The sequence below is a fragment of the Lepidothrix coronata genome, unplaced genomic scaffold (assembly GCF_001604755.1).
Source record: "Lepidothrix coronata isolate B3197 unplaced genomic scaffold, Lepidothrix_coronata-1.0 Scaffold20, whole genome shotgun sequence".
NCBI classification, from domain to species: Eukaryota; Metazoa; Chordata; class Aves; order Passeriformes; family Pipridae; genus Lepidothrix; species Lepidothrix coronata.
This window is the reverse complement of record NW_016690200.1, coordinates 2,694,779-2,720,390: the sequence shown is the minus strand read 5'-3', so window position 1 is coordinate 2,720,390 and position 25,612 is coordinate 2,694,779. Positions and strand designations below refer to the sequence as shown.

The following is a 25,612-nucleotide window of genomic DNA, read 5'->3' as shown; positions in this document are numbered from 1 at the left end:
GGTGAACGAGTTACCTTCCCTTTGCAGGCAGAGACAGTGGAGCCTATCTGATTCTGTCACACTATACTCAGCTTCACATATTTTCCTTCAGTCTTGCTAGCTTAGAGATAATATCCTCTGCTTAGAATCTCCCATCCTGAGCACGGACCAGAGATGGTGGTGGCCCCATTTGAAAGGCAAAAGCTGAATGTCATTGTCATTTTAATTAACATCCTGCAGAGGCACGAAGAAAAGCAAATAAAAAAGGATGAAAGAAAATAAAAATCAAAACAAAATTAGGTCAATCCTCTTTCCTGAGGGATTGTCTGCAGACAGCCCAAGGACCCTTTGCTTACCACATCCTGCACTGCACCCTTCACCTTATTGAAGCCTGACATCCCACTTCCACCCTCCTGTCCTGGGGGGTGACAGGCAGCCTTGGAAGGGGCAGAAAGTAATCCTGTTGTACAGCACCAGTAATCTGACACTGCCTTTAACAAGATTATCTTGTATCCCTCTGTCCTCCCTCCCCCAACACACACAAGAAACCCTTTTTAAGGCCAGTGCTGGTTTGCTTCTCTACCCAGGGAAGCTTATGCTACTGAATAATCTGCACTTTTTTCCTCCCCCTGTGTTATTTCTGTCTCTGGGTGTTTCTCATTTTCCTCAGTCTTATGCTTTTCCCTCCTGGCATTAATAACATTGTGGAGAATGATTTCAGATGCCAGCCTAAGTGTGCGTTTCAGAGATGCAGCTTTGGACAGAAAATAGTGGCTCTGTGAGACAGGGAGCTGGAGAGGACATTTCCTGTGGTCTTGCTCACCACGAGGGACCACGGGGTGAGCATCCCCTGTGGAGCCATCAGGTTTCCCACCCCATCAGCCCACGGAGGCTAACACGCACTTAATTGTGGTGATGGGCAGCAGGGAAGAGGGGAAAAGGCAGGCAGCTAAATACAGCAACAGTGAAGGACCGTGTTTAATGAGGTTGGCACAAGTGACCTGCCTCAGACAACAGTGTCAGATGCGCTGAGGGAGAGATGGGCAAGAAATACAACCCTGAGGCAGTCTTAGGGAAACAGCAGGGTGAGGAAGAGTAAGTGAAGCCTTGTAGGAAGAAAGCCCCTTCTAGGATTGGAAGCATGAAGACGGAAAGGAGACTAGTTATGGTTTATAAGATAATTACATGTCTCTCAATCAGTGATACTGCTCTCCCAGAACTCTACTGGGGATTTTGAGACTGCACGTTGTTGTTCGTGGCTGGAGCTGAAAGCTTAGTGCTGAGCTCCACTGAAGGCTGGTCCCAGCCCCAAGCATCCAGGTTATCCCAACCCAAGTTGAGCAGCTTTGCTGCAAAAGCCTGCCTAGATTACCTGTTACTCACTGTTGGCAAGCTGCCTCTCACGTATTGCAGAACCTTGCTGGCACAACCAGGGTGGGTGGGTGGGTGGTTTTTCTGCTATAGTGATGCTGATTCTTTCACAAGGAATTTGAGAAGACTCATCTATCCTTCCAGACACATAGTTTAGGGAAAAGGTCAGCTGGGTTATGTCTTAACATTGCAGTGAGTGGTTTGTCAGACCAAAAAAGACGGAATTATAAAACTTCTACTTGCAACCCTGGATAGATCAGCTAGTTTAGGACTCAGACTTCTGGGAAGAAGGGTTTGGGTGCTAATGGAAAGGAGTTAGAGAAAGATGCAAAGTTAACTTGTCTGCCAAGACAGCTCCTAAACTTGCTACCATACCAAACCTAAGGAAACACTGTACACAAAAACCTGCCAAAGTGTTAGAGGTCCAATTTTCATAAAGTGAACAAGTACAACACACTTCTGTGGATAGCAAGGCTCTAAGCTTTTAATCTTACACTCACACGTTGTTCCTCATATTTTTATACATACCTGAGCCTCTTTTTAATCGTCTTCTTGCCAGTTTAATTTGATCCTGAAGAATCTGGACCCAGTCCCTAGGACCAGGAAGTTTATCCACATGGTTAGCAGTGCAGTATTTTTCTGTAAAGACTGAAATAAAAAGATACCACCTTTTTGAAACGTGCCAGCAGAAAGGAGAAATGGCAGCTGGAGAGGATTGTAATATATATATATATATATATATATATCAAATTATTCACTTATCAAAAAGAATTTTAATGGCCAAATCTAGGACTGTGGGAATAAAGACTAACCCAGCATTTCACAAGTTCATAATTCAGAAGTCATTTGGGTGCATAGATATCACAGTAATGCCATAGTTACTACATATAAAAGCCTGTCACAGAGAAACGTTCTACACCTGATGTCTTCATGAATTTCACACAAAATGATCACAGAAAAATAATAGTGAACTTTGAACTGAGTCTCAGGTGTGGCAGGCACTTGTAAATGCTGCCTTCCATATGGTACAGGTAGAGAGCTGAAGATCTGGTCATTTGGTGACTTCTTGGTCAGGTTCCTAAGGCTGCAGGCAAAGTGATGAAGGACTGAAGTCCTACCACTGTGGAAATCATAGTTTTTATATTGCCAAACCAGACAGAACAGAATTTTTATAAATCTACTTAAAAAAAAAAAAGCACTATTATAGAGAAAAAGGAAATATCCTACAGGTTCAATTTTGTATTTTGTAACAACGGTACAGAGAGAGTCAACATTATCTTTAAATCCATATTTACAGCAAACTTAACAATGTTATACCAAAAATATAACATTATAAAAGGAGTGAAACTGATGCAATTGATTTTCATCATGTAACTGAGAGGTGTGCAAAAAATAAACAAGAGCAGAAAGAGAAAAAATATTATTGCTGTTAGTATTGCTACTGTAGTCTTGGTCAGAGGTCTCAGAGCCCAGTGTCCAATTATGACTGGCAAACAAAGAGAGAAAACTGGTCCCAGCTCAAGGAATTTGTAATCCTTGAGAATAAGTGTCACACAAATGGGATGGGGAAACATGCAGCAAAAAAAAAGAAAATTTTAGCATTTTTATACACATACTTTTGAAGCAGTGCCAGCTGCTAAGTATAAAGGAACCAAGAGCAATACCCCCCTGCAAACTCCTTCCATGTTAACAACTTCACAAAACCATGGCAGGACAGGCATTAGCAATACTTTCCTCTGCAGTCTGATCTGCAAGGATGTCAGACCAACTCTGAGGGCTGCCTAGAGAAGTCAGTACATCCCCACACATTCACAGTGTCCGACTTGCAACAATCACCGTCTTTCTGAAGGCAGAAATACCCTTTCCCTTCTGAATCCATATGGTACCTGACACAACGGGAACCTGATTAATGACTTATGACTGCAACTGCAGTTCCTGCTCGTGACCAGGGCCTGGGGACAATCCGTGACACCAGGCTGTCCCCAGGCCACCTGCCACAGGTGCCCACTGTGGGAATTACGACTCCTGCCCCTCGTTTCCTGCATAGTGAGCCAGAGGCTGGCAGTCTTAGAGAGCGAGGACGTTAACTTCCTTCTCTTCTCTAACTTGTTTGTTCTTTTCTTGAATGAAAGGCAAAAGAGCCTTGATTGCTCAATGTGCGGTTAGGGAAAGACCAATGTGGACAAAAAGGAATGGGAACTGAATAGCAAGGAGGCAGGAGAAGTGCGACCTGCCCTTTCTAGTCCATCTGAGCTGCACAGTGTTAACAATCGCTCTGTCATAGAAACGGAGACTGGTTTGAGTTGAAACGGCACTTTGAAGATTGTCTAGTCCAACCACCCTGCCATGGGCAGGGACATCTTGCACTTCATCAGGTTGCTCAAAGCCCTGGCCAAGCTGACATTGAACACTTCCAGGTAAGGGGCAACCACAGTTCCTCTGGGTAAGTTCTGCCAGTGCCTCACCACCCTCATCATAAAAACAAACAAACAAAAGGTCTTCCTTATGTCCAATCTAAACCTACACTCAGTTTAAAACTATTGCTCCTTTGTCCTGTCACTATAGGCTTTGGTAAAATATCCATCATTGCTTTTCTTACAAGCCCCCTTTTTATATTAAAAGGCCACAATAAAGTCTCCCCAGAGCCTTCTCTTCTCCAGGCTGAACAACACCAGCTCTCTCATCCTGTCTTCACAGGAGAGGTGCTTCAGGTCTCTGATCATCTTTGTGACCCTTCTCTGGACTGGTTCCAACAGGTCCATGCCTTTCCTGTGCTGAGGACCCTAGAGCTGGGTGCAGCACTGCAGGTGGGGTCTCACCACAGCGGAGTAGAGGGGCAGAATCACCTCCCTTGACCTGCTGCCCACGCTGCTGGTGATGCAGCACAGGACATGGTTGGCTTTCTAGCTGTGAGTACACATTGCTGGCTCCTATCTAATTTTTTGTCCACCAGTACCCCCAAGTCCTTCTCTGCAGGGCTGTTCTCAATCCCTTCATCCCTAAGTCTATCCTGACAGTGGGCATTGCCCTGACTCAGGTGCAGGCCTTCACTTGGCCTTGTTAAACATCAGGAGGTTCACATCGACTCATTCCTCATGCCTGCCAAGGTCCCTCTGGATGGCACCCCTTCCCTCTAGGAAATCAACTGCACCATTCAGCTTGGTGCCATTGCAAACTTGCTGAGGGTGCCCTAGAAACCACTGTCTGTTACTGATGAAAATATTGAATAGTACTGGTTCCAGTATGGATCCCTGAGGGATACATCACACTTATATATCTGAACACAGCTCATTGATTTCTGCAGGGAAGGATTTCACTGGCTGAATTCCTACTCAACAACATAAAGGAAAAATAACTGCTTCTGATTATTTTTATTTTTTCATCTTTTTTTTTTTCCTCAGTTCTGAGTGAAAGACTGGTGCAGCACACAAGGGAAGCTGATTGCCCAGGAAAAACACTGCAACTGATTCAACAAGTGCCACTGAATACCCAAAGTCAAAAGAGAGAATTGCTCCCTGGCTAATCATCCTGTTGCAGAAGCATTAAATTACTTGTAAGGATGGCAGTGAAAATGTTTTCAGACAGGAAGAGCAATTTTCAAGCAAACAGTCCTTCCTTCAAATTCCCTGCACTTTTTTGTCGTGAATGTAGCCTTTTGTATCTCTGTGATGGAAAAGGACTAGAAGTGCCAATAAAGGGTATCTGGGCACGTGGTAGAAGAATGTGCTAATGATAATAATGCAAACAACATGATGTTGTTCCTGCAGAGATTTCATACTGGCTCAGTTATTTCTTGGAATAAATGAAACCACAGTGTGTGACAGCCCAGCTCCTCGGAGGGAAGAAGGGTGCTATTGGAGCCAGACTGAGTAAAGATCCACAGGACGTCAGCTCTTGGCATCTTATTCCAGCATAGCTTTTAGGGATGGGCTTCCCTTTCAGGAGTCAGGCAGCAGCGTTTGGGCAATACTGTAAATGCCAATAAAGATCACTGTTATTACAGCAGTTCCTAGCAGTATCACTACAAACGAAATTTGTCTCTTGGAACTACAACTCCCCTCTTTCTTCTCCCAAACTCAAGCGAAGAGGTTAAGAGCAGCCTCGGAATTCGCTCCACTAATATGGGCTTAGCTACTGAGAAACATTGCTCCCTGCAGGGGGTGATGGCTGCTATTTTAATAGTGGTGCTGCATTTACTGTAAAACATTTCTTTTATCAAGTGCTGTTCAAATTAGAGATTTAAAAAAAAAAGTAATTTTGAATGCTTTTTCTTCCATTTAAAAGCTTTTAATGAAGAATGAGATAGAGTGAAATCAGACTCAGATTTTTGCAGATTATTGAGCTCAAGAAAGGAAGGTACAAAAAAATGTTTGTGACTTAAACTTGATTACAAGCATAACTGTAAGAAAGGCTGCCAGCTACTCTGTAAGATGTATAAGGCTAAGACATAGGCACAACATACACTTTGTTGCAGAAATAAACAGCTTGGAAGGGTCCTCTGAAGGCCTTCATGTCCAGCCTTCACATTGCAATTTTCCATGTGTCCAATGCCTCTTGTGCCTCTGAGAAGAGTCTGACTCCATCTTCTCTACACCATCCCACTAGGTAGTTGTGGACAGCAATAAGGTTTCTCCTGAATCATTTTCTCTCCAGTTCTCTCAGCCTCTCCACCTGTGACACTTCACCACTTCCCTGTTTTAGTACTGTAAGTCTTGGTGGCCCTCCACTGGACTCAAGCCAGTATGTCAATGTCCTTCTTTCGTGGCGAGAGGGGTCCGAAAGTTGGCAGAGAGGTGGCTGCAAAAGGTTCTCCTGCCTCCTTTTGCTGCCAACACACTTACAGAAACTCTTCTCATTGCCCTGTGGCTCCTAAGTAAGCAATCTGTACCTGAGGATGAGTCACAGCCTCTAAAATAAGCTTCACTTTGCAACATAGACTATTTTTTGGTAACTTGGGTATTTTCCCTACAATATCAGATTTCGAAATAAAGAGAATCCAGTTCAGAACCTCTGGTCTAATACTAGCTCCTTATATGTTGTGATCACAGAGTTTGAAGGTACTTGTGTTCTTCGGAAGCTAGAAAGCAGTGATCACTAAGAAAAACCACCCAGCACAGGATGCTCACACTGACCAAGAAATGTGCTCCCCGAGAAGAACAACCACCAGTTCTTATGAGCATCAAACTCATCTCAGCTCCAGCATTACCTTCCTCCATCTCTCCCCAATCCAGCCACCCACTACTAAACAATTTACAGAGCAGACACAGTCAGATGCAGTGCAAGACTTGGAATTTTGATTGAAGGGTATCAGTTACACTGTCATTACGTTTTCAAGATTTCTTGGCATCTCTGATATACAGGGAAAAAAAGTAATTATCTTATATGAACATTGAGTTTCTAACCTTAGAGCCTGACTTCAGAAACCAGGATCATTGGCTTAAAAAGAACACAAGCTGTCCCCGTAGAAGCTATTTTTAACAAGTGAATGAAAGGGAATAAAAATAAGACTGCATATTTTAATAGACCTAACACACGTCAGAAATTCTAATCCCCTTACACTCTTCTTAGCTGAGAATATGTTCTAATTACACATGTGAAAGAAAGCAGAAAACATACCTTTTATTGCACCCACAATATTTTGGTCTAGTCCTTTCCGGTTGTCATTGAGCCCTCTTTTCCTTTTGCCATTTGGTAAAGAGTTAGCCAAAGTCTTGTCATCAAAAAATGCACAGACCAGCTTCCTAAAGAGCAGACTTCCTGAGCGAGTGTAGTTTGATAGTATAGAGTCCAGCTGAGATTTTGGCATGAAGACATCAAAGCCTTCTGCAAGTTGCACTTCTGGCTACCAAAAGAATACAAATGTTTTAATTAAACGAGCATTCAAAGACATTGTTTTATTTCAATCATGCATCTGATGAGACTTTACGATCACGTCACCAAACCAAGGACCTCTTCCCAGCTATTCAGGACCTCAGCAGCCTAATTCATTGAAATTAAACCCCATCAGTGAATAAGCACCTTAAAAGGCAAATCAAATAATCTGTCTGGCCTCTGTAATAGTTAACAATTACTGACATTATTTCTAGGTGTGCAGCTAACAAAAAGACGAGAGATATCTTTCAATACTGGGTAATAATGGCAACCCAGAGGATCATCCCAGGGCAGTGCTCCTAAGAGACGCGTTTTAGACATGTATCTAACCATTTAATGGACTTGTTTCACTGCCAAGTGCTGTGGGGCAGCCAGGCATTTCCAAGAAGCACAAATGCAGGGATACTGGTCCGTTCCACATGGTTTCCCAGGAGGGCTTCTAGTGCAGATATGGCACATACGAGTAGAGGTGGATGATGAGTCTGAAGTTGCCCCTGGAGCTCACCCTTGCTGAGCATCCATTTCTCCCTTCTTTTCACATTCCCAAAATGCATCCTTAGAAGAGGATGATGTCAGACAGACAGCTTATTTCAGCACAGAAATCCTCAACAGGAAATCTCAGGGATTTACAGGACTGCTTACAAATGAGACAGAGGGGAAGAAATACTGTATTTCACAAGAATCATCTCTCAAGTACATTCTGGGTCAAAGCAGATAAGGCCTTTGAGAAGTCCCCTTACCAAGAGCCTTTTTGCTGCCCCTGTCTGTACATATCAGAAATTACATGAACAGTATTTGCAGAATTTTCTTCGTAATGCTTATGTAAGACTTCTGCATGGAATAATTATATTTCTTCATTATATTTTTTCATGAATAAACTAAAATTTCTAAAATATTATTTGGAAGCTGGCAAGGAGGGAAAAAAATCTGTGGTCATGATGAAAATAAGGCAATATTTCAGCCTTGCTCCTAAGAACTTGCTTTTTTTCTCCTACATGAAAATATATCCACCAACGATGGTGCATTTTCAAAGACGTTTACAGAGCAAGAGCAAGTGCCATCTCCCATCAAATCACCTGCAAACATCTTGAGTCTAGACAGAAGAAAGGGCTGCCAACCTCAGAACAATTTGGCTGCGTAACTCTTTTCCCATGGATTTTTAAAAATCAGCATCAAGAGAGTTATAGCAAGCAGGATACTTTCAAAGAATGTACTATCATGAGATATGGATATGTGTTGAGCCATGAAGGTTACAATGCTTTGGGAAGTCAGGATGAAGAATCTTAAAACATGCAGATTACAACAACAACAACAAAAAAAATCTTAAAAGCATGTAGTTTCTCAGCTTGTTCTGGATGAAAAGTTGTTTTTTACCTTGAGAACTTTCAAAATGCTGGATCCAGCAAAACAGTCAGAGTTACTCTATTTGACATCTGACAATACTCTGATGTAGGTGGGTTTTTAATATGTTACTTCTAAACTTTCTGGTGACAGAAAAGATTTTCAAGAGTAAATAAATGTGGGCCAAGTTTACAGCTTGGGAAAAATTCTATTTCATGTTCATCAAAACCCAGAATGTAGTTGTCATGGTGATGAAGGTATCCTGGTCTGTTACTTGGGTCTTCTGGGAGACATCTAAGATGACCTGGATGACAGACACCCAGGATAGACAAACCATCTTCACTAATCATAGAATTGTTTAGGTTGGAAAAGACCTATAAGATTATCAAGTCCAATGTTTAACCCAGCACTGCCAAACCCACCACTAAACCATGTCCCCAAGTGCCACATCTACACCTTTAGTAAATACCTCCAGGGATAGTGACTCCTCCACTTCCCATGGCAGCCTGTGCCAGTGCTTGACAACCCTTTCAGGGAAGAAATTTTTCCTAATATCCAATCTAAACCTTCCCTAGTGCAATTTGAGGCCATCTTCTCTTGTCCTGTTGCTTGCTAATTGGGAAAAGAGATGGACCCCCACATGGCTACAACTTCCTGTGAGGGAGTTGTAGAGAGCAAGAAGGTCACCCCTGAACCTCCTCCAGGCTGAGCCTCCCCAGCTCCCTCAGCTGTTCCTCATCACACTTGTGCTCCAGCCCCTTCCCCAGCTCCACTGCCCTTCTCTGGACATGCTCCAGCCCCTCAATGTCTTTCTTGTAGTGAGGGGCCAAAACTGACCCCAGGACTGGTGTGGCCTCACCAGTGCTGAGCACAGGGGGACAATCACTGCCTCGTCCTGCTGGCCACACCATTGATGCAACCACCAAAGGCCAGTTACACTTGTGGTACCTTTTCTGACACCTCCTGCTTAAATCCCAAAAAGCCAGGATGATTGTGAGGCCCCTCTTTCATGGCCTGTATTCAGACCGAAAAATCAAGATCAAGCAAGCCTTTGCCCTTCTGCTCTGTGGGAGGTTTCTGTCTTCCCTAAGTTCACTTTAGAACACCTGCATTAGGCTTTGACAGGTCACCAACCACCCTGTAACACAGTCATAAAATACATCTCAAACCTTAACACTGCACCAGAATGGAGGAGTCAGCTTTATTTTAGTTTGGCTATTTTATTCTTAATATAGGAATCAATTTATCAGTAAAATAATTTGGAGGCAAAAACATGATTTATTCTTGTTTTCCCTTTAGTAGTAAACCACTCTTCAATCAAAGACAATCAGTAACTAATTGAACTTTATGATCACTTTGAATACGATTTCTCAAGGAAAAAGCACTTGTTAGTAGATAATGATCATGCTTAAGGAATTGGTGGGTAAACTATTTGTTTACAATAAAACAAATAAGACCTGAATGCCAAAGGCTTCTGCTGTGCTAAAATTAACAGGTAGTGAATTAGATTTAATCCTAGACTTCTTAGTAGGTTGTAATACATAGATTAAAAATTATTAGGTTATAAATGAAATACTATAACTGTAGAACAAACACAAGAACGTTTAACTAAGAGTAACAGATCATTACATTTAAAAAGCAGGTTCTCTGATCCATGGGCCAGATTAAGGGTTGGTCTCACAAAGACTTTTTCCATCTCTGTAAGCAGCAGTATTTCATCACAGCAGGTCTGAACTAATTGCACTCGTTTTGGCAGCCCCAATTTTATACCCGTTAAACTTGGATGTTTCTTAAAGTTCAATAAGCGCTGGCAGAACAGGAGTGGCAGCAGTGGTGGTGCATGACACAGCACACACTACAGACAACCCATGGAATATCCTCAAGGGAACATGGTGCTGTGTAAAGTGTCTTTCAGTTTCTTCAGGCATTCAGACATGCTGGTCATGAGCACACCAGAGATACTTATGAATAAATAGAAAAAGATAATGCTGCCATTCATTCTGACAGAAGTGACTTTCTTTAGCTTTCTCAAAATGTTTAGGGTCACATTTTATTTTCACATTAAATATATCTGTTTTCAGAACTCAAATGTTTTCTTTCCAAAGACAAAGCAAAATCAATTTGTTTCTCTCAGGGTTCTGGCTCTGTAAATTTAGTCAAGCAACTACTGTGGCAAGCAGGGGCCCAAGCATGGGTGGGCAGATGAGGGCCTGATTTATGAGCCACATGTTTTCTCTTCTTTTTTTCCTTAGGTCAAATTGGCAACTACAAAGAATCGTGTCCAGCGATGGAACACATTCATAAAGCCAAATTAAATTCCATCGCAAGTACAAAACTGTTTTCAAAACCGTGTTTCAAGCTGACAAGAGTGCCACAAGCAAAGAAAAATTATAAGCACAAATTGCATACTGGAGATAAATTACCAGTCCCTCCCCAAACCTTTCCCTCAAACATTATTAAGCCCAGTACTACAAAAGGAAAACCTCTGAAAAAGCATCAAACTAGTTGCTCTGTATCACTACACTGCCTCTGTGGCATGAGACTGCAACCTAATTAGTGGTGTGGCTTGCATCTCTGTAACTGAATTATTATGACAGCTCTTTTTTATTATTAGTTCCCTCTTCCAGAAAGGTAGAACATTATCTGCTACATTGTTTTCATTTATGCTTATTAATACTGAATTTAATTATGTTTTTCTAGCTCATAGTACTTAGGAAATTGGAAAGCGCCTGCTCAAAATTAAAAATATATTAGAGAAAGTAATGACCAGTTTACTTGTCGCTGAACTGGTTCGGATGACATCAATTTAGTCATTAAACAAAGCCAATCAGCCACCAGATACATGAAATTTCTATCACTGTGTACATGAATCAAGGAAATATGCCTACTGTGATTTTACATGGGAAAAGAAGACATTTTTAGAGAGGCAAATTTTGGCCCCTTTAGTCACATCGACATCATCAACAGTGTCAAGGCCCTCATCCAGCAACCACAGTGATGGAGAATAAATGACTGGATTCAGCAAAGACCGAATATGAAGTTTATAGAGGTGAGGAGTCCCTCAAAGCCAGTGGGATCAGACAGGCATGAGAGCACATAAATACCCCTTGGCAGGATAAAGGCACACGTGTTACTATTCAACAGCAATGACTGGCTGTGAATGGTTTATACATCCAGCACTTTTCATGGCTCCTCACCTCACGGTGGCTCTTGGCAGTGGGAGAGATGAAGAGCAAGTTCCCACTACAAGCGCAAAGAACTGGAGCTTTGAACTCAAGGAAGAACTATACACTCATAAAAGTTGGGAAAAAACCCCAGCCTTTGTAATCAGCACTCCCCTCATCCAACCCTAACATCTCCATTCACCCCTACCCAAGATTTCCTTGTTTATTCTAACAAAAAGTGGGAAGAGACATCAATGGGATTTGAGTACTGATTCTCCTGAACGAGTTAGTGCTTTAAAATCCTGCGATCCTGTGCATTAAAACCTGAACTTACATCTGATGAAGCCGATTCAAGGATAATTCCAAATCCTGAAACGGGGGCTTCTGGTTTTGGGGCGGGTTCAATCGCTTGCAGACTCAGTCGTTCTGAGTTTGCTGAAAGCTTCTTTTCATTCTCTGCAGCGCTGGGTTTCTTACTCATTGCAACTGGTTCAATAGTTTTGAGGGGCAGTTTTCTCTTTTTATTTCTCTTTCTTGATATTGTTGACTTTTGTGCACAAATCAGAGGAACAGGAGGCTGCTGTCTGTTTTGAGTCCCAACTGAATGAAAGAAAGTAATGCATTAATTTTATAGACAAAAGCAAACCTATAATCACAGAGATGCACCACTAAACTGCCGACACACTGAACTTATTTTCTGGGTAAGTGGTGTGGCTTCCAGGACTGCTGGTGCAGGGGAAACACTTACATTTTATCACCTTTGCATAATTTTCCAATCTGCACAATGGGAACAATGACAGTGAGCTATACTATGAGGCTTTTCAAGACATAGTGATAAATAGCATTTTAGGAAAATTAGGAATATGTGGTTCTTTCTCTTAGTGACCACTGGGTGGTTGGTGACATGAAGCACTTAAGTGATGATTGATTTGCATACCCTCTTGAATGACTGAGAATCTCACTGTCTTTGAAGATCTTTTCTTGATAAAGTAAGATAATACAAGTGCTAATGCAATTACAGTTATAATAATGACTGTGGTCTCCAAGTTAATTAGCTCAGCAAGAACATTTCAAGTACCATTATGTCAAGAATGAGTGAAAACACTATTCAGTAGTTTAATTTCTGGGAAAAAAGGTAACCCAAAGTTGCATCGGTTTGTTTTGCTCATACACAAAAACTGACATGTGTTACCTCTGAAATATAAGAAACCATATTTTATATATATCAATATTTTGCATTTCCCAGTATTCACAATAAATTAAGGCACCAATCTTGAACCTGAACCTGTATCAATGTGAGTGAGTCCTCACTCACTCACTAGCAGAATGCTATCAAGATACAATTATATTTGTGGATAAATCACTAAAATCAAGGTCAAAACAAAAAAAGCCAGAAGTGCTTCACATGTAGATCACACTCATTCAAATTATGAGTGGGCTACAAAAAGTCCTCATCTACAAAGCCTGAGGAAAAAAACAAACCTTACAATACTGTTTATTAAAAGATTTCTGGAATATTTAATTTCTGGCAAGGACTTACAAGACTGTGATGTGTAGTGCATAATTAAGACAGTAGGGTGTTTGAACACTAAAACAAGTTACTACACTTCCACTTACATGTTTGCATTTTAGGTTTTTTTCCTTTTAGCAACAAAAAAGCCAAATGATTTTTTTTTTCCTCTGCAAAACTATAATTTCAGAAAATATGAAGCACTCCCAGCAAATCAAGAGCTTCATGAATTAACAAGGTACTTACTCTGCAGATACATAATAAATAAGATATGTTCCTGCTATTGAGGAGCCAGCTCTTTTGGCATAAACCCCAGTCCTATAGCTGTCACTCACAAGACATTTCCAATCGCAACGTAACTTCAATGAAATTGGAGTGATAAAGAAGCCCATGTCCCAGCAAAGACTGTAAAACTGGGCCTTTGTGTGCTTCTTTGTAAATTGATGACTTCTAGAAAAGCATTTTTATGCATGTCAACTGATACTACAAAACCTGTCTGATCCTTCCCATCACTCACTCAAACATTACACACCATGGAGACAAGGAGTTTAGTCAGCCCGTCACTCCACCCATGTTTCAGTTAATTACTCAACACTCCCTTTTCTTACAGAGGTCTTACCCAGCCACTCTAAGAGAAAAACCTCCATGGCTCCACTCCCCATCACTTATGCTGGATGGGCAAGTCAACCGAAAAAATCTCCAACGTGCCCAACTCTTTATTAGTATTAACAGTGATTTTTAGCTTCCCAGCAGCCTATGATGACCTACCTAGCTCCTACCTGCCATGGTCTCATTATCTTGCTGGCTCTAGAGCTCTTCTGGCTCTGCACTGTTCTGTTTCAGCTCCCAGCGTAGCAGAAAACTAGACAATTCCAATTTCATTTTTCTTACCGCTCAGATTAGTGAGCTGCTGAGCAAATCACAAATTAAGTAGCACTGTGAAAACAAACTGGGGGTGGTTACGGCATACTGACCTACCCACTGAGCTCTCATTACAAGAGTATCTAATCACATTAGATTTTTTTTTTAATTTAGCCTTAAAAGATTCCTGTAAGATAAAATCCCATGTTACAGGTAAGGATCTGAGAACTAATAATTACATTTCCAAGAAACCTGTGAAAATCTGACTTTGAACAACGTGTCAAGAGAGCAGGAAATAGTCCCAAGTTTTCCTGAGTGTCCACACAGAATTCTGTCTTATTAGACCATTCCCTAACAGGAAGATCATAGAATCACAGAACAGTTTGGGTTGGAAGGGACCTCCAAAGATCATCTAGTTCAACATCCCTGCAACGAGCTTGGCCATATTCAACTAGATGCTTGTCACAGATAAACACATATGGGACATTGTACCTGTTTGAATCTGCATCAATTTTCGCATGGTCTTGAGCTCTTGAAGAATCGCTTGCAGGGTTGACTGGCAATTACATGTACAGCAGTTTGGTCCAACTGATGAATTCACCATTGGGATTTCTCCTGAAAGAGAGAGGAATGAAATGGGGAAAAGATCATGTAACCCACACAAAACCACCCAAACAACAATTAGCTGCAGGTGTTTGAAACTATTATCAATATACCAGATTGTGAAACTAGATCCAAAGCAAGAAAGCAAGTAATTTTCAACATGGTCCCTTTTCAGGGGAAAGGGCCGCTCGTTTTTATCCAGTTACTAACATGTGCAATCATATAGAGTTGGGATGCAATGTTACATGGGCTGGAGAAAAGCCTGAATACAATGCACTCCTCACAGCAGGGCTCTCTATTGTCAGGCTGGTTCATCTTGAATAACAAAAGCACCAAACCTCATTATAAACATGCTCACTTTATCACACACATACAAAAAAGTCCATCTCCAGGAATAGTCTTACAAAGAATGAAGACAGTCTGTGTAATAAAATACTGTACATCAAATGAGGGTCTAGGAATTTTTAAACTGCTTGAATGTTACATGTGATTCTTTACCATATGAACAATTGAGAATGAAAATAAAAATACCCAAAAAAAACAGGACAGAAACGAACCACCAGCAAAGAAAGCTTTCAAATCTGCCCTTCTGTTTGCTAGGGTGGGATTGTTTTCTATGATATGTTTTCCAGCACTGTGACCTACAAGATGGGCTTTCCACAGTTTCCCTTTGAAAATTAATACAGTAGTTCAAGACATTCTTTTTTTCTAGTAATTCTTACTAGTGTTTAGCTTGACTTACATACTTCTAGTCCTCAGCATTGCCTTTATTACTGCCTTGCTTTCCAGAAGTTTTGCATTGTAGGTCCTGAATTAGGACAAGCTGTAACAGCTGACAGATTTCGGGCTTTATCTGGATAGTTGTATCCTGCACTTTAATTTAAAATAGCTGTATCCCCAGCTTTAATGCTGCAAATAAAAATTTCAAAATTCAACAAAACACCTAGCAGTATCTGGCTGAAACTGAGGCCAGATGGGATGCACCTCCCTTCCTTTCAAAATATGCTTACAGTCATTTAAATTGATGGGTATTTTACTGCTCATCAAAGCATGCAAGAGGAGGGATGATCATTTTACAAGGACAGGTACAAACGGACCTAACAAGAATCACCTCACTTGGTGTCACATGTGGACTTCAGAGAGTGTATTTTCCTTTTTCTTCCATAGCCTGACACTTATCAGGTGCCCTTTAATCATTACCCAGATAAAGTGAACATAAGCAACTCATTTAATCTCCACTCATAAATCCTCCCATTTTTAGTTATTACTTTTGCTTTCCTCTGAAGCCAAACCAGCCAAATATCATTTTAGGTTTGGGTTGTGCTTTTTCATCAGAGCTCCCTGATGTCGGACCCACAGAGATCCCCTGACTTCAATCCTCACTTGAAATGGCTGAAAATCTGGCCACCCCTAAATCACTACCATTCCTTCCTAATTCTTCCAGTGTGTCCCTCCATCCTCACATCTCCCTTCCCAAGCACTTGTTCTCTACCTCCTTCCATTCAGTCCTTCAGATCTAAAGCAACATCTATCAGACCTGAGCAAACTGATGGTCGTGCACCAAAAGTGAGCTACTTGTAAAGCTGAACTGATGTATCCCTTAAAGATTGTTAACATCTTCTGGGTGTCACTCTCCTCTTTTCCTCAGATATTTAGACTGTCCACACTATAAATTTTGGTATTTTAAGATATCATCCATGGACAAATACATGTTAAAACTGCACTGAGATAAATGGACTAGTTCAAAAATCTCTGCAAATTGAGCAAATACAAATGCAACAGTACCACTGGCTTCACCTCTCAGAAGTTTCAGCTGCAAATAAAACAACCTTTTAGAACTAAGAAGTTATCTGGAAAACAGGCTGTGAGTCTCCAATTGAAACAAAAAGGTTTCTGACTCAGCAGGACTCTGCCTAGTTTGATCTCACCCTTCCTTTGTACACTGTCTATTCACTGGAAGTTCCTTGGGGCATGGATAGGATTTTACCTTTTCAATGGTCCATAAAGTGTTTAGCCTATTGTTATAGGGAGAGAGGGAAAAAATAATGTTATCTTTAGCTTTACAGCAGATTACTCAGAATCCCTCACCTTGACTCCACCAATACCCTTTACCTACCTGTTACAGGTAGACTTTTAGGTAGATAAATTTCAAGACTACTTATAATTTAATAGCATAACTCTGTACCTTTCAGTAAGACAAGCAGGTACCCCCAAAATGGGAGTCCCAGGAAATCAGGAGAGTTTTATTAATAGAATATCCTTCCTTCAGTGCTTTCTCAGTTGTTTAAAGACTAATCAGCTTCTCAAGATAAACCCAGCCCTCTCTCTTGATCAGAATCCAATATTCTAGTGGGCTTCCTGAAACAGTATTTAAAAGACCATAATGGGGAACCAGGGCTGGTGGCTTTTGTTTCCTTCTTAATAAAAACTTTACATCATGGTAAACTGCATGTGAAAACTTGGACAAATTGTATCAGTAAATACCTGTACATCTTTCCTGTTGCAATGTAACATGTTCCTAATGAAATCACACAGGCTCCCGATGGAAAACCAAAGGGTCTATTTTCCCACTGAGGCATAGGGGATTTACATTACAATCCCCATTAGCATTGATAGAAATTACCCATGTAAATCTACCATAGGTACTGGGAATGGGAAAAGAGACCACCAATATTTCAAATCAAAGCAGGGTTCTACTGACTCCATACATATTCATGAAGGTTTTTTATTTTCTTTCTATCCTCCCTCCTCTGATCAGTTATTGTATTGTAAGAAACATCTTGTAGAGTGTTCTCAGTCATTGTTCCAAGCACTATCTTTATCATTTTTAGAGGACAAAAGCAACCCTTTTCTTCTTGTTATAAATCAATTTTTAATTTTAAAAGGAGATCAGACTTTTTATTTTTATGAAAGAGTCTTTAAAGAGCCATCTCCCTCTCGTTTGGAAGCTAGCCAGCAGGCAAATTTGATACCTGCTTGTACGACTGAGAGAAGGAGATGACACAAATACATCACCTGCTTTCCCTGTGTGAGCAGTAAGTAGCCCAGAACAGTGGTTCTTGAAGCTGGATCTACTGAGAGGGAATTCACCTGTTGTAACATTGATACCAGTTTATATCTGAAGAGCATGCAAGTACTACCCATTGAAAATGATCTTGATATAGCCCAAAAGCAATTCAGCTGCTGCATCACTGCTGGATTTCCCACAGAACACAAGAAACTCAAACGTCTCAGAAAGACTCTGTGAGCCTGTTGTCTCAAACAGGGCAGACATGTTGCTCAGTGTAGCCCCAAGGGGCTTCCACTAAATGCAGTGGGTCACACGTGTCTACCCAACATCCTGACTTGTGGAACTGCCACCTTAAGTCTGGCTTGGAGTAAATCATTTTGCTTTTCAGGTATGTTCCTATTCATTCCTCTGCTGCAGCAATGTCTAGGCTCCCCCCATTCCTCCTTTGCTCTATTTTTGTCAGTACCTTTCTCACTAATGCTTTCTGTTAAACATCCATTCCAGCCTCTCCTTGAACCATCCTATGAGTAGGTAACTTACTAGTGAGATGGACTTGATGTGTCTACTGCATGGAAATTTGAGTAATTCAGGGGGCCTACAGGATATACCTTTACTTCCTCTAGAGTATCTATCCACAATGGACAGAAAGTTTCTGGACTCAGATCACCTGCTACAGATACCTGAACATCTTCCCAGTGATGACCTCAGCCTGACAGCCCCAGGTAACAACCTTATGTCAGGCCTGAACAGTTTTGCTCTGGTAAGTTAAACACCATGGTAAGTACCAAGGAGGAGTATCTCCCTTGAGGTATTGTTCAGCATCTCTACACCCAGCTTTTAGGGCCTTTGTCCATCCGCTGAATAACATCTAAAATGCTGAGTTAGATGCTCAGGCTTTCAATGCTTTCAATGCACAGGACAGGGGGAATCGGGCATGTCAGAATGCCCAGAAGAGCTGTATGCTGGGTGAAAAGCAGTTTTAGAGCTCTTGCTCATAGCCCAGAAATTCATCAAAAGTTTTCCTTTCCTAGAGTCCAGGCTTTGGAGCCAAAGCAGCAAAACTGCCCAGCCTGATCACAACATCTCACTGTAGCCAGACACCTCTTACCAAATTGCTACGCAGACTGTCTTTTCAAAGGTGGCCAACGGAGAGGGCCCACACCCATCTTTATGTAATAACCCAAAAGATTGCATTCCTTTCTGCAGCAGGACAGCTGCAGAGGGAGGTGCCTCCTGGGGCACTTCCCCAAGAGCTGGGAGCCTGGGCATTCTTCCTGTCCAGCCCAGGAGGTTGGTCAACCCAACTCTTTCACTGTCCCACAGCCCACTCTAACCTGTAAGGTATCATAAATCAGCTGAACCCTTCCTCCTCCTATTAAAAAAAAATCAAAGCACTGACATTTTCTTGCATATGGGGCCAAATCCTGTCAACGTGTTTTAGCTCACATGCTGAATCAGGCCCCGGAGGGGATAGAGGTGCTGCTCCACCTACTTTCTGGATTTGGGAACCAGGCACCTAATCTGTGCAGGCTTGGGCACTTCTGTGCATGCAGAGAACTGCCCCTGCTGGTGCCCACGGCCTCTCAGGGCAAGGAGGCAGATATGTGATGAATTTTGTGTCCTTCCATATTTAGAAGGTTGTTATGGTGGGACTTTGACAGCACAGTTTTTAACGTGACAGCAAGACTTTCATTCTCTGGGACTTAACACAACAAGAGAAAGGCATCTTAAAGGCACACTGCCATCTACCTCAGGGCAGAATTCTCTGCCAGTACTAGAAGGGCCACGCTCTAGTACACACTGTTCACAGGTAAACTTCATCACTTCTTTTCTCTGATGGTCTCACAGGAATAAAAGTCTACGGCTGTGATAGAATTTTGTCCCTGCAGTTCAGTGGCCTGTTATAAGGCTGATGCCATCCCCTCGTGAAAGGCAGTAAAATCCTGCTCCACGAGTGGTGTCACAACAGCACTACACTACTCATGGCAAAGAGGAGTGGTAGAGGTTGACATTTACTTAGCCATGAACTTAATAACAATGGCAAAAGCTGTTTTAGTAAGCACTGTAGAGAAATTAAGCATTGAGTAATTCTGTCCTATCACCAGGAAACCATTTTAAAAGCTAAGACAGATGGTAGCAGAACGCACTGTGCCCACTTTCACACCTTTCTGAAGTGATAACTATGTGCTCATTTTGTAGACTCTGAACTATAACTGCTTTCAGTGCAGTGGTACAATATATCACCACAACAAAGGCAGATATTTAGTACAGAACAAGGAGAGGGGGGAAAAAAAGTACCATTCTCAGTATCTAACACAGATCATACCATTGGATGCCACAGTTCGAGTCTGATTTTGGAACGTTTTGGATCGAGTTCCGTATTGCCCTGAAAAATGGCTGGCTTGGGGTGATAATTCATTCCATGCACCGCTCTGGGAAGGATGAAGGCTCGCCTGGGACTCTGCAGGGGGATTCAGGCGCTGGGCCCAGGCTAAGTCTAAATCTTGGGGCTCCTCCTTCAGTTTTTCTCCTTCTTTGCCAACTCGTTGATAGATTCTTCCAGTGCTGTCATTCAGTAATCTTCTCATCCCTGTAATTTGTTTTTTAATTTCCCGGCTTTCATCTCCTAATGAAAACAGAGCCACAGTTATCACTGTAAATTAGCAAAAACAGTAATGGGTAGAGATTAGTGATTTTAGATACCAAAAAGAGTTGGAGCACAGAATTAAATAAATAAAGACAAGAAAGAAAAGGGATGGTTGAGTGGTCGCTGGGATGTACCAGGCTACGCTTTCACACAGCCATGGCTGACAGCTCTCGTGGCTGAAAGACCTGCTGAACTTGGCTTTCTTGATGCTGTTTCTAAAGCTTTGATGAGTGAGATTATTTTTTTGCCAGAAGGAAATAATAATAGCTACAGCAGTTTCAAATAAACAGTCCTTTTAAGAGACTGATCCTATTCAGGCATTGACATCAGTGGATATTTTCCCCGAGTAAAGCCTAAAGGATCAGACCCTTTATGTATCAGTTTGCTGTATGCTGAAGGATAGATCCTAAAAAAAAACAACCAAACACAAAAAGCACCACATCACACATAGGCACACACCAACACTGCATCTATTGATTTTAATGAACAGAATCAGTTCCTTAGTCCACAGAATTTAATAATACTGGATTATACAGGAATAAATTAAACAGTAGCTAACGTGTATAACTGTATATAGCTGAACTGCTGGATGTCTGGAAAATGTAGATTATAAAGACAAAATGAAAATATACACAAGAAAAATGTGACTGTTCCAAATAAATTCAGGGCATTTAAATAACAACAGTTATACACTTTAATACTCCTGGCACCATTTAAGTATTAATTTTACATATGAAACTGCTGATTGCACAATGAATAGATGTGTTTTGGGCAGATAGCAGCTATTTTGCTCGTTAAAGCATACATTACATTTCAGGAGTAATAAGGAAGTGTTCATTGCCCCTTCTGAAATAAGAAGCTGCTGGTTTTTTTACTGGTAATAGAAAAATGAAACACCCTAAGCAAATGGGAAAACGAAGATGTAGAAACTGAGGAATCAACCTTCCTGTGTACTATTCTTAATACAGTAATGTCTGGTATCCTCTAGTCAATTGACATCCGTGCTTCCCAAAATAAACCTATTTTTGGCAAAGCTACAGTGCAAAGGAAATCTCAGAAGAACAAAACCTCAACTCTCCAAAATCCAAGATGCAAGGTGTGTTGTCTCTGGTTTAACAAGCTATTTGAAAGTGTGCTAATTCAAGGCAGGTGAACAATTTTATCAACTTAACAGCTCTAATAAGTTCGTTAAACTTAGATGCATGCCTACGAGCAGCTACTCCAGACAGATAAAAGAGCAGCAAACCCCTCCCCAGCATGGGCCAAGCTCAGTGTGGCTGGGACACACTGCAAGCCCGGCATAGCTAGGGATGTGCAGCACCTGAAAGAGGGATTTTTTGCTCTAGGAGGCGAATAAGCAGAAGGGGACAGGAGCTCTACGATCCACTCCAGCCTCTGCTGGATCCCAGCATCTCCTGCTTGACCTGGCGCACCGGTTCCCTGGGCTGGTGCCAGCTGGCTCCAGCCCACCCCGATCCAGCGAGGAGAGTGGGTGGATTGCAAGACAGCTTCCAGTCCAAACTTAGAAAAATATTTGCCAACTCCGTACAGCGACACTCCAGCACCGCTCCCACTCCAGCTAAAGCGGCGAGAAAAACCCTCTGCAAGGGAGTTCTGCGCTGTATTTATTTATTTTGTTGGTTTGCCCGCAGGTTTATGTGTGCAGGTGTGATTTAATTAACAAATCACAGCACCAATTCCTTTAAAATGACACTTTTTGGCTTCAGCCCAGCCAGGGGTTGGCTGTTTGCAGTTCCCAGCCTTGAGAGGCTGCAGAGTACCGCCGGACTCCAATTACTGAGGCACTCAGACCCGTACACTGCAGACTGCCTTTTCTCCTGTACGTGGCTGTACCTGCTCATAGCCCAGACCCAAACACTCCCACCACACCGGAGCCTGGGGCAAACCCTCACTGTTGTACCATTTAACATTACACCAGGCTCTCAGAGTTTTATGTTGGCAATTTGGATTTGTACTCAATGGCAAAATGTAGGTGAGTATCAGAACAGCTTCCCACCCACCCCCTCCTGCTGGGTGCAGTGACTGTGCTACACGTCTGGTCGGGTGACATGTTGTTAGAAAGATTAAATTTCCGTTACCCAATTACATAAAATATTAATGTTAATTGAGCTTATTCAGCCTTGATTCTGTTCCCTTGTTCCTTCATATAGAAGTCTTCCTATACAGTGACACGAACATACTTAACTCCAAATAAAAACCCCGAAATTTATGTTACAACAAACCCTGAACTTTAGGTAAATCCTTACTTAAAGGAGAGTCCCCTTTTGTAAACTTGTTTGTTGGGGTTTGCGTTTTGGGGGTTTTTTTTAGGAATTTTTCTGTTTGTTTTGTTGTTGTTGGTGGTTTTGGTTTCTTTTGTTGTTTTGATTTGGTTTTTAAATATGCCTTCTATTTTACAAGGAAGGGCAATAAACCATCATAGAACATGCTGAGTTGGAAGGGACCCATCAGGATCATCGAGTCCTACAGGACTACAAGCCTGACTTAAGTCTTCAGTGCAAATTTACATCCCTCCTCTCCCATTCATGACTTTTTACAGCTTTAGCTTGTAACAGGCCAGGAAGAGCAGCATCCTGCCCGACAGGAGTGCAGAGTAGCTGATGTTACACCATCTGAACCTGCAGGCAGGAGCAACATAGATTTAACTAAACAGATTTAACTTCTTGCTCCCTGGTTATCTCATTTGGCTATTAGCTCTAGAGCCCCGTGATAGCATTTTGTTATCAGCTATTCCACTGCTGATAATTTTCACAGATAATAAACATGTAATTTAAAAAGCTAAAAAGAAAAAGAAAAAAAAAAAAGGAAGATGGGGCACAGAGAAAACAGAACAACTCAAGCTACTATGTCCTACAGAAGAGCCAGCCTTCCTTTTTAAATGCTGACTAGGATAATCAATATGAAAAAAAATAGTTTATTACACAGAAATCTGCATTACCTATCTGTGAAAAGCCTTCCAAGATAGATGTTAAGGCCTGAGAAGAGTGGTGCCTATTTCAGCTTCTCCCTGTACATATACCAGGAGTCCTCACTATTCCCAAGGAGATGGGAATGCCTCCAAAGGGGTGGCTACAGGATTTGCCACTTGGATTCCCTACGTAAACCCTTGGGTTTTATCTGAAACCAATGAAGTTACTTGCAAAACACTAAAATATTTACAAAATGCTACTCAAAATAGAACCATGACAAGGTACAGCCCTATTCAGGGCTGTATATACAGGTACTAATTGTCACAACAAAAACATAACAATTTTTAATAGCTACTGTTATAGGTGTTTCTATGATGGACCCTTATACACAACCTCCTTTTTTCCACATGATCTGACCTGTAATCTTACAAAACAACAACAAAAAAAGCAAAACAAAGCTCTTCAATAAAAGCTACACTCTTGAAAAGTAATTTTCACAAAATTCATTTCAATCTATTTCCTTGCTGAAAGTATACAGAACATAAAAACTTCCTGCTTTGGAAGTTGCAAAAATGTATAAAATTACAAAGGCACAAATGTAAACCAGAACTGTCCCAGGATGTAGTAGAATCCACTTGCTAAGTGTGCAGCTGTCTGAAGCAACAGACCTATAAACAACTGCAGTTAACAAAATATTAATAATAATTCATTACACTCTTTGCCTCTATATGACTGTCCATCTTTTCACTATTATGCTTATTAAACCAAATCTAGATATAGCACATTGCCTACCAACAAGTTCTTACACTTTTCCCAAATAGTTTGTCAAATATTATCACAGCACTGCAAAGAATTATAAAATTATATATAACCATATCCACATGTTCAAATATTACTTTTATCCCACTATCAGAGAAGTGGTAACCACACCTGTAATAATGTGTGGTTTAAAGTGTATAAGTGGGTAAATATTGTTAAGGTTGGACAATCGTCTGTGTTTGATATTTTCTTCCTTTGACTCACATAAACAAATGGCCATAATGTTCTCTTGGTCCAACATTTTGCAATTAATTTCTTTGTTTCTAACATTTATATTTCTCTCATGTTTTGGGAAATATTCATGGGTAGCTGACTTTTAAAATATAGTTTTTCTATTAATTAGTGTCTAATTTTATGTTGTTTGGGCAGCTGAAACTCCTATGGAACTTTTTCCTTTCTTGACTGTACAAATAGGGCTTTTTCCTCCATCAGGTTTTGTATCTCAGATTTCCATCTTTGTGTCCAGCTATGCTGAAATTAGTGGATGAATTCAGGAGTTATCTGGAGGGGAGGAATAGCAGCAACAGGCAGCCAGACAAGCACATGTGAGCTGACAACAGCCTGGTTTGTAGGGAAGCGAGGCTTCAGAGGTGAGAAAAAGTGGAAGTCGATGCATATGGCTTGAAAGCTCAACAACAACAACAACAAAATAGCTGCAACGGGTTATATAATCAAACATTAAACTGCAATTTATTAGATGCCACTTGAATGCTGCCCTCCCTGGAAGGGGGCCAACAAAACTCGGCTGCTGTGTTTGAAGACTCTGTAAGGGCTGATTCAGAGCCGCCCAAAGGAGGCACCTGCACACAGGGCACACGACCCTGCTGCTCAGCCAGGCTGAACTCACCAAACACCTCTTGGAATGCTACAGGGTATTCACGTGTTTCCTTCAGAGACAGTTATCCCAGAAGGGAGCCCAGCATCCCTCCTCAGCAAAAACTATACCCACATCAAATAATAATTTTCAAAAATCAAGATATTTTTGTCACTGTCATCCCATACCAGAAATGATCCTGAAACAGAAAGTTGTGAAGGTCAGCACGGGGGAAATAGAGGAGCCATGTGCGTGGTTCCTTATCGGATCAAAGGTTTCCTAAATCACGTGGAAACTTGCTGTAACTGTCCTGTGCATAACTGGAATCGGGCATCTGCGTAGCTGAACTCATGGGGTAAGCACAAATTCCCAAAAAAGGGATACCTGGTCTGTGCTGGCATATAAGAACCTACACTGAAGAAAGAACATGGGCAACAACACTCTCAGCAAATGCAAAATCTAAACCCCAAGTCATGGGGGAGGGCAGTGGTCACACACCATGTTAGAGGGTCACACAGGCAACACAAGTTATGAGCTGGGGACTTTGACTACCCCAAGCTAACACGTAGGGACATTTAAGCTGTCTCAGTTGAGGCATCTTAGTAGTGCTCTAAAGCATCATTTAAAAGCACTTGCCTATCTTCATGTCACCACACAAAGCACTGACATTGTATTTACAGGAAAGCTGGATC

At 41.5% G+C, this 25,612-nt stretch overlaps 1 protein-coding gene across 6 annotated transcripts in view; it reads right to left on the bottom strand.

Annotated features, from left to right (window-relative positions):
* The window catches only part of BEND7 (BEN domain containing 7), a 46,774-nt gene that overhangs the window by 12,737 nt on the left and 8,425 nt on the right, over nucleotides 1–25,612 (bottom strand). For all 6 annotated transcript variants that reach the window (XM_017807729.1, XM_017807734.1, XM_017807733.1 and 3 more), the window contains 5 exons: nucleotides 20,037–20,336; nucleotides 14,590–14,712; nucleotides 12,061–12,326; nucleotides 6,967–7,192; nucleotides 1,879–1,998 (listed from right to left, as the gene is read on the bottom strand). In XM_017807729.1, the coding sequence (XP_017663218.1) occupies nucleotides 1,879–1,998; nucleotides 6,967–7,192; nucleotides 12,061–12,326; nucleotides 14,590–14,712; nucleotides 20,037–20,336 (1,035 nt within the window). The remainder of the gene's footprint in view (nucleotides 1–1,878; nucleotides 1,999–6,966; nucleotides 7,193–12,060; nucleotides 12,327–14,589; nucleotides 14,713–20,036; nucleotides 20,337–25,612) is intronic.